This window comes from Triplophysa rosa, linkage group LG1 (assembly GCF_024868665.1).
Source record: "Triplophysa rosa linkage group LG1, Trosa_1v2, whole genome shotgun sequence".
Taxonomy (NCBI): Eukaryota; Metazoa; Chordata; class Actinopteri; order Cypriniformes; family Nemacheilidae; genus Triplophysa; species Triplophysa rosa.
In genome coordinates, this window is record NC_079890.1 from 33,918,427 (window position 1) to 33,936,397 (window position 17,971).

The 17,971-nt window shown below is 37.7% G+C and overlaps 1 protein-coding gene across 3 annotated transcripts; it reads left to right on the plus strand.

The window, feature by feature from the left end:
* The first annotated feature begins 745 nt into the window (after nt 1-745).
* On the plus strand, nt 746-17,888 carry pkd1l2b (polycystic kidney disease 1 like 2b). Of its 3 annotated transcripts, none has more exons than XM_057337053.1 (35): nt 746-1,074; nt 1,607-1,765; nt 2,736-2,924; nt 3,522-3,632; nt 3,732-3,776; nt 4,775-4,836; nt 5,156-5,268; nt 5,388-5,490; nt 5,623-5,752; nt 5,831-5,967; nt 6,123-6,257; nt 6,339-6,488; nt 6,569-6,693; nt 6,775-6,901; nt 7,003-7,128; nt 7,801-8,023; nt 8,119-8,309; nt 8,801-9,031; nt 9,532-9,633; nt 9,755-9,933; nt 10,564-10,710; nt 10,787-10,986; nt 11,783-12,009; nt 12,093-12,656; nt 12,756-12,855; nt 12,949-13,089; nt 13,203-13,388; nt 14,448-14,772; nt 15,134-15,267; nt 15,347-15,474; nt 15,566-15,726; nt 16,011-16,221; nt 16,301-16,402; nt 16,497-16,628; nt 17,569-17,888. In XM_057337053.1, the coding sequence occupies exons 1-35, from the start codon at nt 765-767 to the stop codon at nt 17,689-17,691; spliced, it is 5,829 nt and encodes a 1,942-aa protein (XP_057193036.1). In that variant the 5' UTR covers nt 746-764; the 3' UTR covers nt 17,692-17,888. The 3 variants fall into 3 exon arrangements, with proteins under 3 accessions (XP_057193036.1, XP_057193044.1, XP_057193053.1); XM_057337061.1 differs by having other exon boundaries at nt 3,735-3,776; XM_057337070.1 differs by lacking the exon at nt 3,732-3,776.
* The last annotated feature ends 83 nt before the right edge of the window (nt 17,889-17,971 follow it).

Here is a 17,971-nt window from a genome sequence, read left to right on the forward strand (position 1 = left end):
TTTGATGAGGTTCTTAGTGATGTTTCATTCAAAATTGCTTTGAAGAAACTAACGAACAATGAACAAACAAAAACAAATTCAACAACAATTGTTAACATACTGTACAGTAGCCTACATGAACAGTATGTAAAATGAACGGTTGTAAAGGTAAAATAATCTGGATTGGTGTGAATGTGATGAGAAATGTTTCATATTAAAGTTGATATTGAAATCTTCAATAATATTGACTTTTGATTGCAGAATTGGCGAATCTCAGTTTGTGACATGGTTGAGATCTCTAAAACTGTCACGGGGACATTGAAATTTCTAGATCATTTTCTCAGCAGAAATATCTGAGACAAAGGACACTTAGGGCAAAAGTTTTCACTTGCTCCTTATTTAATCTCACTGATGACTAATTGAGATATTAAAGAGATCTCAAATGTGATTTTTTTGCTATGGCTTACCTTTACCTCATTGTTCTTTGGAGTAGGTTGTATCTTTTCTATATGCAACTGTGGTGAATTTTGCTCAACTCATTAATGAGCCAAAGCAATATACGTCATGGGTGAAGGGTGGCTTACTTGATCTAAATGAAACTTTGCTTTTGTGCAAAGACACAATATGCATCCATTAGGCTATTACATTACAGGGCTTGGTTGTACATCAATAGGAAGGATTTAACTGTCATTGGCATGCTGACGTACCTTTGGTAGGGTTCAAAATCCTTTAAATAGAGAAGATGCTAAGAATACATTTTAGTCTGGATTTAGTCAGGAGTAGAGATGGGTGAAAGACTCTCTACTGTGCTAATTCTTATATTCTTTAATATCGTCCAAGCCTGTGGCCAAGCAGCCACCGGGGGTCATTCCTGCCCAGAGCACCAGCAGTCTTTCCAGAGCTCCTGCTATGAATTTGTGGGTCTTCAGCGTAGCTTTCTCAGGGCTCAAGCTTGGTGCGAGTGGGGCGGCGGGCATCTGGCCTTCATTCGGAATGATGAGACCCAGCAGTTTCTCCAGAAACACATGCAACCAGAGCAGAACTGGTGGATAGGACTTGCACCCTCCTTTGACAACATCACTTTGGATACGAAGGGTTTGTATATTGTGTGGGAAAAGTAGTTTACAGGTAGAGCTTGAATAATACTGTATTGAGCGTGCAATAGTCTACTGAGGTATAGTTTTATATTTATTTATTTGCAGTTGGACATTTTTAAAAAGACTTCTCCTGGCAGGATCTTGGGTTTTTATCAAGTATTAAAATAAAAAATGTATTTTTCACTGTAATTTTATATTTTTACACTGTTTTAAGGATAGTTATTGTATATGATTACCTTTGTAAAGTTTGATTGTATCATGAATAAGTTTGCCATAAATGGCCTTTAGTGTTGATATGGCGTTAAAAACTATAATAAATAAATGTATTTGCAGTTATAACAGAATTCTCTATTTTATAATCCTTTATAATACTATGAACAGTTTATATACAAAATAATACAAAATATATTCATATTTTATTCTTACACTTTTTGTTCCCAAACGCAATTGAAAAGCATAATTTACCACTATAAAAAAGCATAATTTGCTCTTTTTATATTTTGAGATTACTCACACAGCTTTGTCTTCAGGTGGCATAAGATGGCTGGATGGTTCTGATGTGATTTATTCAAACTGGATCAGTAAGCCAGTCTTGGAAACTGGTTGTGGTTACATCAGCACCGACTCTAATTCTCACTGGAAGATGACAAGTGACTGTAACAAGGAATTCTACTTCGTGTGTGAGTTTGGTAAGTTGTGCACTCCACGTTTTGTATATTTTTGTATTCTGTCAATTTAAAAAAAAATAGTACAGTATCTTCATCCATGTCATGTGCGGTTTCGAAATGACTCGAATTGTTGTAGTATTTTAATTGATTTTGATGACCAAAAAAAGTTTTGATATGATTAAAAGCAGCGCTTAAATTTACCAGAAAAAAACATAACCCTGAATAATGGTTAAAAATGTTACTAATTTTTACATCTGTATGTTGTTTGTACTGTATGTGGTCAGTTGACAAAACACTTTATTTATGTTGCGACTAGGGATGCACAGATACCAGTACCAGTATCTGGCCCGATACTAAGCTCATGTACTTGTATACTCATAAAAAGGCACCGATACCAAAGACCGATACCTCATGTGACAGAACTGACTGAAATTTGTTGTGAAATTTGCTTTGAAAGTTTAAGTTTAATGTGTTTAAGGTAGAGTTGTTTCTAATTATGAAGCTATTCTATTTTTATTAGTCTACAGGCATCGGTATCGGCGAGTACCAGAAAAAAAATATCGGTACTCGTACTCGGTCTTTAAAAATGGTATCGGTGCATTCCCTAGTTGTGACATGTATATTTACTTATTTAAACAAAAAAAGATTTCATATGCAAAAATCCATATTTAGATTTGAATGGTTTTCACTATTTACAGTGCATTAGCAGTATCTCGGCTACATGCATAAGAAATACATTAAAATAGTTAGACTTTCATTTAAATCTTTTGAAATGCGCTTAAACTTCAACCAAAAATAAAATAACTGTCATCACTTATTCACCCTTGTGTCGTTCCAAAACCTCTTATGTCCAAATTCGCTGTGACACAACACACAAGGGTGAATAAATGATGAAAGAATTTTCATTTTTCAACGAACTACCTCTTTAGAATGCTGTATATTAGTATCAAATGAAAGCATGTTTAATCGTCATCCATTTTGATATTCCTAGAATTGGGACGCTCTCTGTCGTGTATGAATCACAGCACCTTCCTGCGGTGTGACTCTGATCAGGTGATAGAGATTCAGAGAAGTTTCTATGGCAGGAGGACGCCGCACTACTGCAGGAACGGCATCTCCACCTCTCTCACATCATCACAGGAGCAGTGCGGCTGGGACAGTGTGCTGGATCTAGTTTCAGGTACTGGACAAAACACTAACAATAAAAAACAACAACCCTAGTGCTGTCATGGACAATTGGAAATGTACTTTGAAATACCCTTATGTACCATGGAACTGAATATAATGAATTGTGAGGTAATTTGAGAGATGACCTCTAAAGAGTCTTAATGTCTAAAACCGTCTGATTTAGAGAAGTACAGAAAATGCTTTGTATGTTGCTTTTGAATTCAGTTCAAGCTGTTGTTGAACTGACTGCGAATGCAAAGTAAACAGAATATGGAATGGAGAATGTAAACAGAGCTTTATTATTTTTCCGTTCATGCCACGGCCGAAGTTTAATATTACAACAACTGTAAAGTGTGAAAACAAAGGACTCTTGATAGAAAGACCAGTGTAGTGATATTTCAATACTAATGGACCTGTTGAAGTCTCATAGTTAGGTAAATAAATTTGGAACATATGATTCTGGCTTTTTTGTTTTAGATGATTCTATTTACATAGTGCTGTAATGTATTTTGCTATTGTCGTAGTGGCTTAGTGCTCTCATGGTCTCAATGGTGTTGTATTGACTGGCCGTAGTATTGCGTAGTAATGATGTGGTTTGTTGCCCTCCAAGAGCGCTGCAGTGGACAACAGGTTTGCCTGGCTGTGACCGATGCATCCTCTTTTGGAGAACCATGTCCAACGCTGGGAAGTTACTTAGTGGTGGAATACAACTGCAAATACAGTACTTGATTTTTTTTATTATTTATTGCCGTAAACAGAAATATGCCTAATATTCAATTTTATTTATATAGCGCTTTTCACAATATGCATTGTTCCAAAGCAGCTTTACAGGAGAAAATAAGAAAGACTGAAAAACACAAAAAAGGTAAAACACAGCACAGTGCATGGTGTTTATAGAACAAGCAAGATTATTCTGGTAAATAATATCTAATAAATGCAGCCCCCCGGTGGTTTATTTTGCATATTTTGCATTAAGTGAATGCTTGGCTGAAAAGATGTGTCTTTAATCTAGATTTAAATTGGGAGAGTGTGTTTGACCCTCGAATAGTATCGGGAAGGCTATTCCAGAGTTTAGGTGCTACGTATGAGAAAGCTCTACCCCCTTTGGTGGATTTAGTTATTTTTTTTATATAAAAAAATATGTTCTTTACCTTGCACAAAGCACAATTTTAACATAGAAATTAATTATTTTTGTATTTTATCGCTTTTTCTGCTGAAATTCTCATTACCGTAATGCGTTGTCTGAGTGCATATGTTGTAATTTAAACAGAGTAAAATTAAAACATTCTGAAAAAAACAATTGGGATGTTCTAGATGTTCTCAAACAACAGAAAAATGACACAAAAATCACTGACAGATAATTCATGAATAATAAAAAATGGCGAAATAGTGGGAAAAAAGTTTCCATGATGGTATTCTCATCCTCCGTAACATTTTTAAAAGACAAAAATATATTTACATTAAGTTTGATTTTATGTTAATAAACACATCTACCAGTACCTTTCAAATGACTACCAGGTTAACAGATTATTTTTGTAGTTTAAAGCTTAATATTCTCTTGTCATGCAGTTTACACAACATTTTTCATGCTCTTTACCGATAGAGGTCGTTTTCCACATTTAAAAAAATGTTACATGTATAATTTTTTATTAAAATATAATTCATTAATGTCTTATTATGTATGGTTAATAAAAACTTGCATAGGCATCGTGGCTTCTCTTTTTTTAGCAAAACATTCTATGGGATTAACAATTTTGAATGGTTCCGATACTGAGAATTTTTTGGAGTAATCTTTTTTTTTAAAGATTGTGTTAAACTGTAATTAACATCTTTGTAATAAAATGAATATTTTTCATACCACAGAAGCCTCCAGTGTCATTGACAGAAGATCTGCAGATGATAGTGAAGACGACGCTTTTGATGATGTGAGAAATGTATTCCTCTTTTAAATAGTTTTTTGTAGTCTGTTCTCAAAGTTTTGATTAATTTAATTGTTTTTGTTTAAAAAGTAGAAATTGCAAAGTCCTGACAACCTTCTCATGCTTTTTTATAATTTAATAATGCTTTTATAAGATAACGCTGTATCTTTCACATGCTGCTACACAATAATTTTACAGCTGTGTTTCCTGTTAATCTAAGTCTATTCATTTATTTAATTACTCACCCACAGATTTTTGTTTATTCATTTCTATATCCATTTTAATAATTGTTCATGTGGAAAAGATCTCTATGTCTTTGAAACAGGACGTGCACATTAGGCATAAACGGAAGTCTGATGATTCAAAAGAGAAGAGTTGTTCCTATACATTGCAGTCATCAACAAATGCAACAGAGATTCCATCAGGTGTTACAATCACGTAAGACATGTTTTCATAATCTTGAAAATTTCATGTGCTATATGTGCTGAGGTCTTCAGATGCAAAAAATGATGCATGCTTTCAAACATCGTGTTTGTACCTTCATATTTTTTTCATAGATGTCTAAATTGTGATACAGCATCTGTTGCTGACAAAGTCAAACTGTCGATAAACAACACAGACTGTGACAAAGTTTACTGGAGTATAGAAGACAAATCAGACGTAAGGAAATTCAATGGCTATGTTTCATAAACAAACATTTTATTTCTTGTTCTGTGGTATTTATAAAAAAAAAACATTCAGTACAATACAGAATGCAGATGTTTTTTAACTTATACATTTCTCTGTTTTTAGTTAAAGGATGACTGCAGCAATGCAGGCAAAAAGAAAATGAATCTATTAAAAAAAGGCAGCAAAACAACTGTGGACATTGAAACTAACAAGCTCAGAGTTGTCCAGGAGGACTACTTGGTGGAGGCCATCTGTGCGTTCATTTGACATTTTAAGTTATGTAAGGATCCATGACTAAAGCAGATTTAACATTTATTTCTGTACGGTTTAGGCAAGAGAAAAAATCAAACATTCGTTTTTGGGTCATTCACCATTCGAGTGGACCTGCTAAATCTCCAGAGCAACCCTTTGCTGTCCATTACCTCGGACCTGTTGATTGAAATGAAAGACACAGATCAAGTAACAGAGGTACGAATACTGACACATAAAATCACCAAGACACAATGTGCATTTAGCAAGTTCATCATGCGTAAGTGGTTTGAAATGATTGTAATAAATAATTGTGCCGATGCCACGTTACTTGTCACATTGTTTATTCACCGTATATTTTCCACTTTCCACAGCTGCGAGAACAACTTCTTTCAAATATTTGTGTAGCTTTAACCAATAGCAGCTTAAAAGACCGAGACGTGCTGATGGTCGCTAATGCTATAAAGAATCTCGTTGAACTGGAAGATGAAGTGAACTCTGATGCTCAGGTAGTATAGAGACCACACGCGTCTTCATATGTGCGATGAAATTCTACAGCTCCATAATGGCTGATGTGACTTTTGTCGCAGGTTAAGGGGGGTTTCATACTGGAAAGTATTTCTTATTCCCTCGCTTCCATTGATCTGAGCACGGCTAACATGAGCGAGTTAAGAGACGCAGCCCAACTCATCGTAGAGTCCGCCAGCCACATTCTCCAGGCCTTTGATTCTAAAAGAGAAGTATTGTAGCCTTCTTTTATCCTAGTTACATACTCCCGGCTCAAGAAATGTTCCCTGATGAGCTTTTATTTTCTTTGCAGAAGAACATCGCCACTTATTTGGTCAATGGTCTAGATGCTGTGCAGAGTTTTATGTTAGCAAATAAAACAGCAGACCTGGAGCCGGCGATCATCACCGCCCCTCATATTAGTATTTACGCCAACAGGTAAGACAATCCAGTGGCTGGGATTGGTGAGAATAAAGTGAGTAAAGGTTTGACAACATTTTGTGTTTTGATCTCGGTTAGAATATCTCCACAGTACATCCAACAGGCTTTTACCATCCCGAGTATCAACATAACTTCAGCCACTTTCTCACTTCCAAATCTGGGCAATAATGCTCTCGCGAACATAATAGAGCCGGTGGATGTGAGAGTAAGTGTAACAGTTACTGCGATGCAATACAGTTTACCATAAAGTATATTTATGCGTGATGTGTGATTCCTTTATAATCCTATGTCCATTTCTTATTACAGATGACAAATTTTCTTATTGACCCATGGCTTGATGGTCTGACCCTTAATAGTCATGTGAGTGGTTTTTCACTGACTACACCGGACGGCCAATCCATTCCAGTGGAAGGTCTTCCTCTGGAGATTGAGGTTAGAGGCTTCAGCAATTGCAATGTTGACAGGAACCTTTGTGTATAAATATTAATACATTCAAAAAATAAAAAAAAAAACATTTTGTATAATAAAAATGTTAGAATGTTAACAATGTTAGAATATGTATATACTTAGTCAAGTATTTCTGTACAGTTGTTTTTTTGGAAGCTCACCAAATAGCTCAAACGTAATAACAACGTTTTTTTTAAACGTGTTTTAGCTTGACGTCAGAGATGTAGCGCACTTGCGTTAGACCAGTGCTGATGGGTTAGAGTCTGACCAGGATCATGTCCCCAGCCCATGACGCCCCCTATTCTCCAATGCTTTCTATAGCCTACTTTCTATACTTATGTTTATAAGTAAAGTGTATACTGTATATATGATATAAATTTCCTGTAGCTCAGTGGTTAGAGCATGGCGCTAGCAACGCCAAGGTCATGGGTTCGATCCCAGGGATTGCACATACTCAAATACAAATGTATAGTATCATGCAATGTAAGTCGCTTTGGATAAAAGCGTCTGCCAAATGCTTTACATTGTAAATATAAAGGCAAAAAGTTGGTTGACTGGTTGTACTACTTTTAATTCTGAGTATCTTGTAGCTGATACGCTTTTTAGATTTAAAGGTTATTATTTGATTTTTTTTATAACTTAATGCATTTCCACTAGATTTTGTTACCAAGACCACAAGCGGACTTGAAAAGCACCGTTCTGGACCTGAGCAGCTACAGCACCATGGCCATCAACATAACATCTCAAAACGCTACTCTGGTTTTAAAGTTAGAACCCTCAGAAGAATTACCGCTGAACTTACTGCTGGGCTACCAGGACTATCCTTCTGATAGTAACTATGTAGCCAAAGTGACATTTCCTCTAGAAGCGAATTCGCTAGGTAAATCATGTTCTAATGTTGAAACGATTGGAAACACTAACTTGTTTACATTGAAACGGTGATTAAAAACGTTGTACTTGAATATATTTGTATAGTGGAAAGATACACATGGATATTGAAGCCCAGCGAGTTGGCTGGAGACATGGGTCTTTACTATCTTCTGGTACGGCCTATCGTTGGTCCGGGTGTGAAATCTGTGAATGCCTCCGTGACGATAACATCCATTACTGCCCAGTGCATTTTCTGGAAGGAGAAGAAGTCTGAATGGAGTGACTCAAGCTGTAGGGTGAGAGCTGTTATTTTCAAAATTAAATACAGTTAACATAAAGGGAAACTTCACCCAAAAATCAGCAGTTATACTCACCTTCGAGTTGTTCCAAATCTGTATAAATTTCTTTGTTCTGATGAACACAGAGAACGATATTTGGAAGAATGCTTATAACTAGACAGATTTTGCCCCCCATTGACTCCCATAGTAGACTCGGAGCGGTTAGAGTAGAACCAGTTATAGTCATTTTTGGAAAACCACTAGCCACATTATCAAGCCCCAAGTTTATCATTTGTTAAATTTATTATTCACTATTTATTCAAGTTGAATGATTTATAACATTTATTGGTAATAGGTATTAAGTATAATTATTGACACCGCACCACAGACCTCACTAATTTTCAAACCCTGGCTACGGCCATGCGGATGAGCTTTTATGTACACTCTATGTACTGTATATTATTTTCCTGTTTCTTAAAAAATGATTATGTTTGCACTCTCTGTTTTAGGTTGGCCCCAACACAACCGCATCTGTAACTCAGTGTCTGTGTAATCATCTGACCTTTTTTGGGAGCAGTTTCTTTGTCATGCCCAATACGGTAGATCCGTCAAAGTCCGCTGAGCTGTTTTCCAACTTTGCACAGAACCCAGTCGTAGTGTGCTTCATAGGGGCAATCTTTTTGGCTTACATCCTGGTCGCGATATGGGCCCGCAGGAAGGACCTCCAGGACAAAGTCAAGGTAACGTACAGTAGCTGAATCTTTAGTCTTTTGCAGATTAAAGGTCCAGTGTATGAAATTTAGTGGCATCTAGTGGTGAGGTTGCGAAATGCAACCAATGGCTCATTCCAACCCACCCTTTTGAAGCACTATGTGGTTGACACAGGACTAAGATGCCGTCACGTTTTCACTTCTTTGCTGAAGGAGATAACGCACTCTGTAGAGCAGTTTTTCCGTTTAGGGCTACTGTAGAAACAACATCGCGAATTCCATGTAAGAGGACCCGCGGTTTATGTGGATGGAAATAATTATTTCTAAGGTAATAAAAACATAATGCTTCATTATGTAAGGTCTTTATACACACCCGAATACATAGTTATGTATATTATATATTCATTTCTGTCAATAGATCCTCCAAAAAATTTCACACTGGGCCTTTAAATTCTTTGCTATAAAACTCTACTTGTCTACTGACATACATAAGTTGTGAAACTTGTCGGTTTTCTTCATTTTCACGAAAGGTTAAAGTTACTGTGCTGGAAGACAACGATCCCTTTGCGGAATACCGCTACTTGCTGAAGATCAGCACTGGACATCGCATTGGTGCTTCTCCTTCATCAAGGGTTAGCATGAGCATGTTTTTACTGAAATCCTGTCCCCCGTTATATTTATGTATTTGGCAGAGGCTTTCGATCCAAAGCAATTTATAGTGCCTTTAAGCTATACATTTTATATGTGCATCAGGTTGTAGTGACGATACAAGGGACAGAGGGAGAGTGTGAGCCCCATCATCTGACCGATCCCGAGAAGCCCGTGTTTGAAAGAGGAGCAGTGGACTTGTTTCTACTGACCACACCGTACTCGCTGGGAGAACTGCAGAGCATCAGCCTGTGGCATGACAACTCGGGAGATCATCCTGCTTGGTAAATTAAAGGGGTCATATGACACGGCTAAAACTAATATTATCATTTGTTTTAGATGCAATGCAATGTGTAAACACGATTTAAGGTTCAAAAACGCTGTATTTTCCACATACCGTGAATGTTTGTAACTCCTCTTTGCCCCGCCTCTCTGAAACGCAAGGATTTTTTACAAAGCTCATCGCTCTGAAAAGCGAGGTGTGCTATGCTTGGCCAGTTACCCAGTGTGTAGTGTTGAATACTGCAAGCATGTGACGGAAATGTAACGCCTCTTACCATATTTGGAACATCAGGTTCCAAAGTAATTGTACTGACCGGTCTTAGTCAAATCATACCACAAACTGACGTAGATTTGTGGGGGTGTGGTTACACGAGGCGTTTCAGGCAAGTCTGGGTGAGCATTCGCTTTTAGATAGAATGCATATTTTGTTCAGACACTTTAATTTTTGCAATTTTATGTGTCTAATACATGCATGGGCAACTTATAACACACCAAAGACACAGAAAAACACATATTCGTGCCATATGACCCCTTTAATGTTAAAGTTCACCCTCAAGTCAAAAGAAAGTAATGACAGAATTTTCATTTTTGGGTGAAGATGTGTTTAAAAATAGTTCTTTCGTACTCATTAGGTATGTTAACTCAGTGATGGTTCAGGATATGGAGACTGGGGAGAAACGGCACTTCCTGTGCAGTGCATGGCTGGCGGCCGATATAGACGAGTGTACTATTGAAAGAACAATTCCTGTAGCAACAGATGCGGACCTGAAGGGCTTTAGGTGAGCTCACTATCTTTAAGCAATGCAGCAGTTTAAAGAGAACGTCTGAAACATTAAAGTACCTCTTTTTCCACAGCAATTTGTTCTTCATGAAGACAACAACAGATTTCTGTGACGGTCACATCTGGTACTCAGTGGTCAGTCGGCCCCCCAGCAGTAATTTTACTCGAGTGCAGCGCATCTCCTGCTGTTTCTCCGTGCTGCTTTGCACCATGTTGACCAGTATCATGTTCTATGGGATTCCCACAGACCCTTCAGATCAGAGCATGGACATGGGTAGTTTTCATATTAGTGACTCATATTGAGTGGTGCAGGTATGACATATTTTTGTAGGCCAACCCGGAAGTTAGAGCCGTGCTGGTTCCCTCAACCAAAAGCCAATGCATTTTTTCCATAGACTTTTGGAAGATCGCAAAAAATAAGATCTGTGATTAACAAAGGTTTATGATGTCTATCAAGACAATCTTTACAAATTAGCACAACATTTGTTACTTTTGAAGCCTAAATACAATCACCAGAAGTAAAAAGCTAACACGAGGCTATAACAGACTACAGTATGGTCGCTTGATATTAACGTCACCAAGCCCAAACTTTATTAACATGTTCCCTGGTAAGTAATTACTCTGTGAAAGCATCCCCATCCACGTTTTTAGAGATTTGTGCCCATATTGCATTATTTGTGAGATTTATATGCAAGATGACTTAACGTCCCCGCCAAAGGAAGAAGTCGCCTTTAGCAATTTGTTAGCAACCGCCGTTTTTAAGACACAATAAGCCTTTAAAAAAAATCACGAGCAGGTTATAACTGGTGTGTTTTATGTCATAGATTAAAACGTGAAAATATTTAGAGGTTTTGTTAACCACAGATCTTATTTCAGGCGATTTACCAAAAACCCATTCAAAAAACCCATAGACTTTGGGTCAATGGAACCAGAGGTGCTAAAATGCGAACTTGCACACAAAAATACGTCATCTCTGGGGTACTTTATTATAGTGTGATTGGTGGAACTAATGTAGACTCCATCACTTCAGAATATTCGTTTTGTTTTTCTGTGATCTTTTGATACCAAAGGTCACATTGAGCTTACCTGGAGTCAGGTGATGATTGGCATCCAGAGTTCCATCATCGTGTTCCCCGTCAACTTGCTGATCGTGGGCATCTTCAGGCACTCGCGCCCTCGGGAAAAGAAAACAAAACAAAAGGAGAAAAAGAAGTCCAAGTCTCAAAAAACAGAAAAAGAAAAACCGTTCTCTTCACATTTAGACCAAAACAATATCACAGCAGAGTTCCTCATCAAAGTAAGTACTTGTATAAGTGTAAGCATTCAGAAGAATACCAGAAAACAATGTTACTATGATACATACCCATTTTTGTTCATTAGGACATCCAGAGAATCATTTACCTGTTTGCAAATGCCATGAGATGCTCTGTGCCAAACTTGGAGAAAAACCCAGACAAAGCAGACATCAACATGTTGCTGTCAGAGCTGCATAAACTCATCGAACAACAGCACTCGACCCACGCAAACGACCCCTCGTCTGTATACTGGATTTACACCCCTCATCTTCTTAAACAGCTTGTGAACATGGAGGGTGAAGTGAGGTTCCTGGGTCCTTCTGGCTTTTCAAGGCCAGGCTCATACAGCCAGGTTTTACTGCAGGTCCAGAACATCAAGAGACTGTTGGAAGGTCACATTTACGCCGGATCATTTGATCAGCATCCCCACATCTCAAGTACAACCAAAGACAAAAAGAAGTCCTGCTGGAACGGTTTCCCCTGGTGGTTTGTGTACGTGGGTTGGCTTCTCGTGGCAGGCACCAGTGTGGTGTCGGGATACTTCACCATGTTGTACGGGTTGAAATATGGGAAGGATCGTTCAATAAACTGGATCATCTCCATTGCGATGTCCTTCACCGAGAGCCTCTTCTTTACCCAGCCTGTAAAAGTAAGAATTCTTAGGAGAGTCGTGTGATACATATTTGCATTGTTTAGACCCATTTCCTTTCTGACCATTTGGTTTTATTGTGTGTGTTTTATTTGACAGGTCATTTGTTTCGCGATATTCTTTGCGTTGGTGGTGAAAAACATCAATTCGGACGATGACCTTGTCGACTCCTTATGTAAGAAAAAAGTCACTTACTCAGGTAATTGGGAATGACGCATGCGACGGTCAGATAACACGCAGTATGTCTTAGTTTATATAATAAAGAAGACATGCGGTATATTTAATCACGCAGAGGGTCCTGATGGATTGCGAATTGCTAGAAGGGACTGCATGCGAAGCTACTATAAGCCACCACCCCCGTCTGACATCGAGAAGATTAAAAGAAACCTGGCTAAACAGCGGAAAGCAAGAGGACTCATTGTGGAGATTCTAGGTGAGATAACGCAATTTGCTTTTTATGATCTGGTCCTGTGATCAATGGCCCTGATTTTAGCCAATGACTGTGTGAAAAAGCAGCATTCATTCAGATATGTATTTCCTCTGCAGTCTTTGTAGGGTTCCTGTGGATGCTGCTTGTGGTGGCATACGGCCAGCGAGATTCAAATGCCTATTATCTAACTCAACACATCCGGCAAAGCTTTGAACAAGACGTATCAGAAAGTATGAACTACAATGATGTGTTTTACTGGGCAAACCATACAATTCTTAGAAACCTGTTTGGAGAGTATCCAGGTACTTTTTTATTGGTTTCATATTAAATAAATATAGCAAGTGCATATCTTTGCAGTTCCATGCTTCAATTTTAAGTTAAATGTAATACTGAACGCCTAACTTTGGACTAGTTTTTACTTGAGTAAATATTACATTGTATTTATGCTTGAAAGTCAGCTTCAAACATTTATAGGCAAAAAAAGTTTAATACTCATTGAACTGCCATTGGGGCATGTTGTCACACTCTAAGGGGTAAGTTGTCACAATGGAACTTGCGATTAAACAGCCTATCACAGGCATTACAGCTTAATTGAACAGTAAAATAATTATGAAACAAAACAATTCATGAAATCACAAAAATATAAAGGATAGACATTATAGGTAACAAATTGTCGTTGGCCTTCCGAAACCTTGGAAGTCCAAATATGTTTTTTTAGGAAATGGGAAAAAACACTGTACTTTAAAATGATTAAATGAAACTTTTTATTGGCAAGATATTTGCAAAACCCAGTGACCAATAATGAATAATTGAATAATAATGATTTTGAATAATAATTGAATAATAATGATTTTGGGCAAAAAATAATAATCATGAAAAATGGAGATACAAGGTTTCAGAAGAACATCAGCAAAATATTGCAATAAAGTAGTTTCATTTTCCCAACCTGCTGGAAACCGTTGTATAAATATATAATATTTCAAACATATAATATGTGAAAGTTTAATATAAAATGTGACAACGTGCCCTGACCTGACATGAAAAATCGGATTGGTTTTGAACTAGATGTTTGAAATCAACACAAAACCACTTTTAATTGTAACTGAACTTTTGACTAAAAGCATTATAGTTACTGTAATATAGCCTTTGTGACAATTTTCCACAATTACAATGCCCCAGTTTTTCCAATCACATATTCTTTAAGTTTTATACTACCTACATTATCTAGTGCTTGTACATTTGTACAGGGAAGGAAGGAAAACCATCTTTCATCTCAAGAGCTTTAGTTTCAAGCTATTAAGCTACATGGCCACATTATTGAACGATGTGTGAAATAATGATATTTTATTTGTATTTCCAAGGCTTCATAACAGATGGAAACTCAAAACGTGTGGGAAGCGCACGTCTCCGTCAGGTTAGGGTGAAAAGAGACTCCTGTAAGATTGCTAAACCCATGCGTGACTCTGTTCCTGACTGTAACGCCCCATACTCTTGGGATGATGAGGACATGGGTTCCTACGATCCAGACTGGCGAGAGCCTAACTCTGTGAATGGCTCTGTAGACACAGTCTGGAGCTACCAGAGCCAGTCAGCGCTCAGAGGATATCCCGTCTGGGGTGATATAGCGCTGTATAGGGGAGGCGGATATGTAGTGGACCTTGGTGCTGACAAGGAAAATGCTAGTAGGTGAGCAATATTGCGTGATGTAGCATTTTACCAGAAAGGTTTGCCAATGGCTGAAGGCAACAAAAAATGTCCTCTAAATAAAACTGGACACTAATGTGATATGAAACATATTTAATAGAACATATTTTTAAGATTTGGACAAAATTGCTTGCAAAAATGTAAATAAACAAATTTACCTTAATACAGTACATGGCTGTTTTTTAAATATAAGTCAACTGAGAAAAATATGTAGTTACGCATTGATGGTGGTGTGGGTAAAAAAGGGTACACTACACCTTTAAGGCCCTCAAGGTCATATTTTTATATTTGTCTGATATTTTATTTATACTATCCTATAAGCATTATTGCCTCCAACCAACAGCAAGCTACAGTATCTATTTGACTCCACCTGGCTGGATACGTTCACTAGAGCAATTATTGTGGAGTTTACGGTCTACAATGCCAATGTCAACCTCTTCTGCCTCGTCACACTAATGCTGGAGAGAACTGCAGTGGGTGAGAAAACATGAACAAACATTCATACAAACCCCATTTGTGTTGTTTCTAAACTTAACTCGCACCACTTCTTTTACAGGAGCGTTTCAGTATCGTAGCGTGATCCAGAGCGTGCGTGTCTATCAGTCCACGGGTGGCTTTCAGTCTTTTCTCATTGCCTCTCAGGTCTTTTATTTCCTCTTCGTCTGCTACTATATGTTTGTGCAGGTCAGCGCTCTGATAGTATATGTTCAACTTTTAATTTGTATACGTGCTGTAAGCATTCTTATGTACACTGTACACGTTTTGGGTTAAACAGGGCAAGCTAATGAAGACGCAGAAATGGGCGTATTTCAAAAACAAGTGGAACCTTTTAGATCTGTTCATCATCATCTTGAGCTGGACTACATTGTCTGCCATCATCAAGAGAACAGTGCTGGGAGACAGAGACATCACATATTACCAGAATAACAAAGATCAGTGAGTAAATCTTTTCTAAATCAGGAAGATTTCAAGAGATAATGCACCCACAATGGTTGGTTGACAATCCTCATTCCGGAGCTGCTCCAAAATGCCAAAAAACACCATTGGAAAATCGTGCAAGGGTCATCTGGACCACTTTCATTGAGCTTGAAGGCCTTTGTCCTACACTTTCTTTGCGCAACATGATGGTCAGATTGTTATGAATTTTCATGTTTGGGTGAACTGTCCCTTTAAATACTGATATGAACTGAGCAAGATAAAATGTAGTTCTTCTCCTCCAGGTTCCCCAGTTTCCATGACACAGCCCTAGCGGATACTACACTGGGATACCTCTTGGCTTTCCTAGTGTTGATGGCCAGTGTGAAACTGTGGCATCTGTTGAGACTGAACCCTAAACTGCACCTCATCACCGCCTCACTTCAGCGGGCATGGAAAGATATGTCCAGCTTCATCATGGTCATCGCCATTGTGTTCGTGGCTTACTCTCTTGCTGTAAGGGGCAATAGCATATTTTGTCGTTTTTTTATTTTTTTAAATAATCAACTTATTAAAATGGTTTTAATTTTTGCAGTGCAATTTAATTTTTGGATGGAAGCTGTACTCGTACAGATCTTTACCAGATGCTTTCAAGACCATCTTCAATTTGCAGTTTGGCTTGTTTAATTATGATGAGGTGAGATAACACGTTGAAATGTTACTTGTCGAAACTGGGAAAACGACGCTGAGAAGCTTTTGTTTAACCACGGCTGTCGTTGGTTTATGTACAGGTGATGGATTCTAATCCTGTGCTCGGCGCCCTCATCATTACCTCATGCGTCATCTTCCTCACATTCGTCATATTGACCCTCTTCGTCTCCGTCATTCTTGAGGCATTCAGTGAAGAGCAGGAGAATCACCAGGTATTACATTTCTGATAAACTAGCTATAAAGAGAAAGCTAACATTCGTAATGTGGTGATGTAGAATCTATATCATTTGGGGATGTGACGATTCACCGTGAGCCTGTTGAAAATCGATTATAATATATGACGATTCAAGTCGGTTGAGATGTTAAAGCTGCCATAACACGCAGTTTCTGCCAATCTCATATTAATCTTGAGTACCTATAGAGTAGAATTGCATACTTCATATCTTCGAAGAGTATTTGGTTTGATCACGTTTAGAAAAGATAGATACACCTGCACGATTATTTCCGGAAAAATACGACCTCCTGGGGCTGTGCGGGGGAGGAACTAAATCACGAGCACACAATAGCCTACATCATCGCATTATCCCTGCATAACTATTGATTCACTGTAAGTTTGTGTTGTTTACATTATGCACTTACGCGCCGATTGCCAACAAAACACAGATATGACTTAGTTTCACTTACCGCATGCGGCATGTCCGGCATCTTTTAGCGCTGCGGGACCGCACCATCTATCAGTTTCAAACGATCTGCAAATCCAGGGTCCGCTGTGTTTATTGCAAACGTGGATACGCTGATATTTCTTTAAAAAATGAAAAAAAAAACTAGTTAGGAAAAGCACAAAGTCTTAGTTTGTTTATATAAGAGACTTTTCTATTATTCATTTTTTATTTGATTTGGAATTTGTTTTAAAATTACAATTTAGTTTTGTTATTGACATAAAATATATTTTATTTTACAAAGAAATGTGCAGCATTTGAGCAATAAGGGCAGTTGTTTATTTCTAATTTGTCTTAACTCATTTTGGGAAAAATAGTGAAAAAATCCTATCGTGAGGTGAGTGAATCGTTACCTCCCTAATTTCATTTAGTTATGGATGTGTATAGTTGTTGAGGTCTATAATAACAAAAGTTTGTTTTCTGACACTCAAAGCCTTCTGAGGAACAGGAGTATGTCGACCTGATAATAATGAAGTTCCTTGGTCTCTTTGGGATCAAATGCAAGAAGAAAGAAGCAGATGACAAAGAATGTCTTCTTACAGACGACACTAACTAGCCCTGATCACAACACTTCTGTGACGTTCCTATTAGAAAACACCACATACAACTTACTCAATTCCTCCTCATCTTTGAACGTATACATAAACAGCACAGAAGAGTCTGTTTTCAGTCATCTATAAAGCTTTCAAGGTTTAGTTAAATGAAACCTTATCATTTTCTATTCAGAAAACTGACTTGCATTCCTACACACATAAAACAAAGCTAAAATGCAAATGTAATATTTTATTATATAACATATTATGTTCTGAAATGCCTATGAATGTGTACCCTTGCTT

Excerpts from the sequence above, each read along its gene's own strand:
- pkd1l2b (XM_057337053.1), top strand. The coding sequence starts at position 765 with ATGGGTGAAAGACTCTCTACTGTGCTAATTCTTATATTCTTTAATATC. Across the intron at positions 9,032-9,531 it reads ACCTCCAGGACAAAGTCAAG|GTTAAAGTTACTGTGCTGGA; the intron begins GTAACGTACAGT and ends TTTTCACGAAAG. Across the intron at positions 13,389-14,447 it reads CCTGTTTGGAGAGTATCCAG|GCTTCATAACAGATGGAAAC; the intron begins GTACTTTTTTAT and ends TGTATTTCCAAG.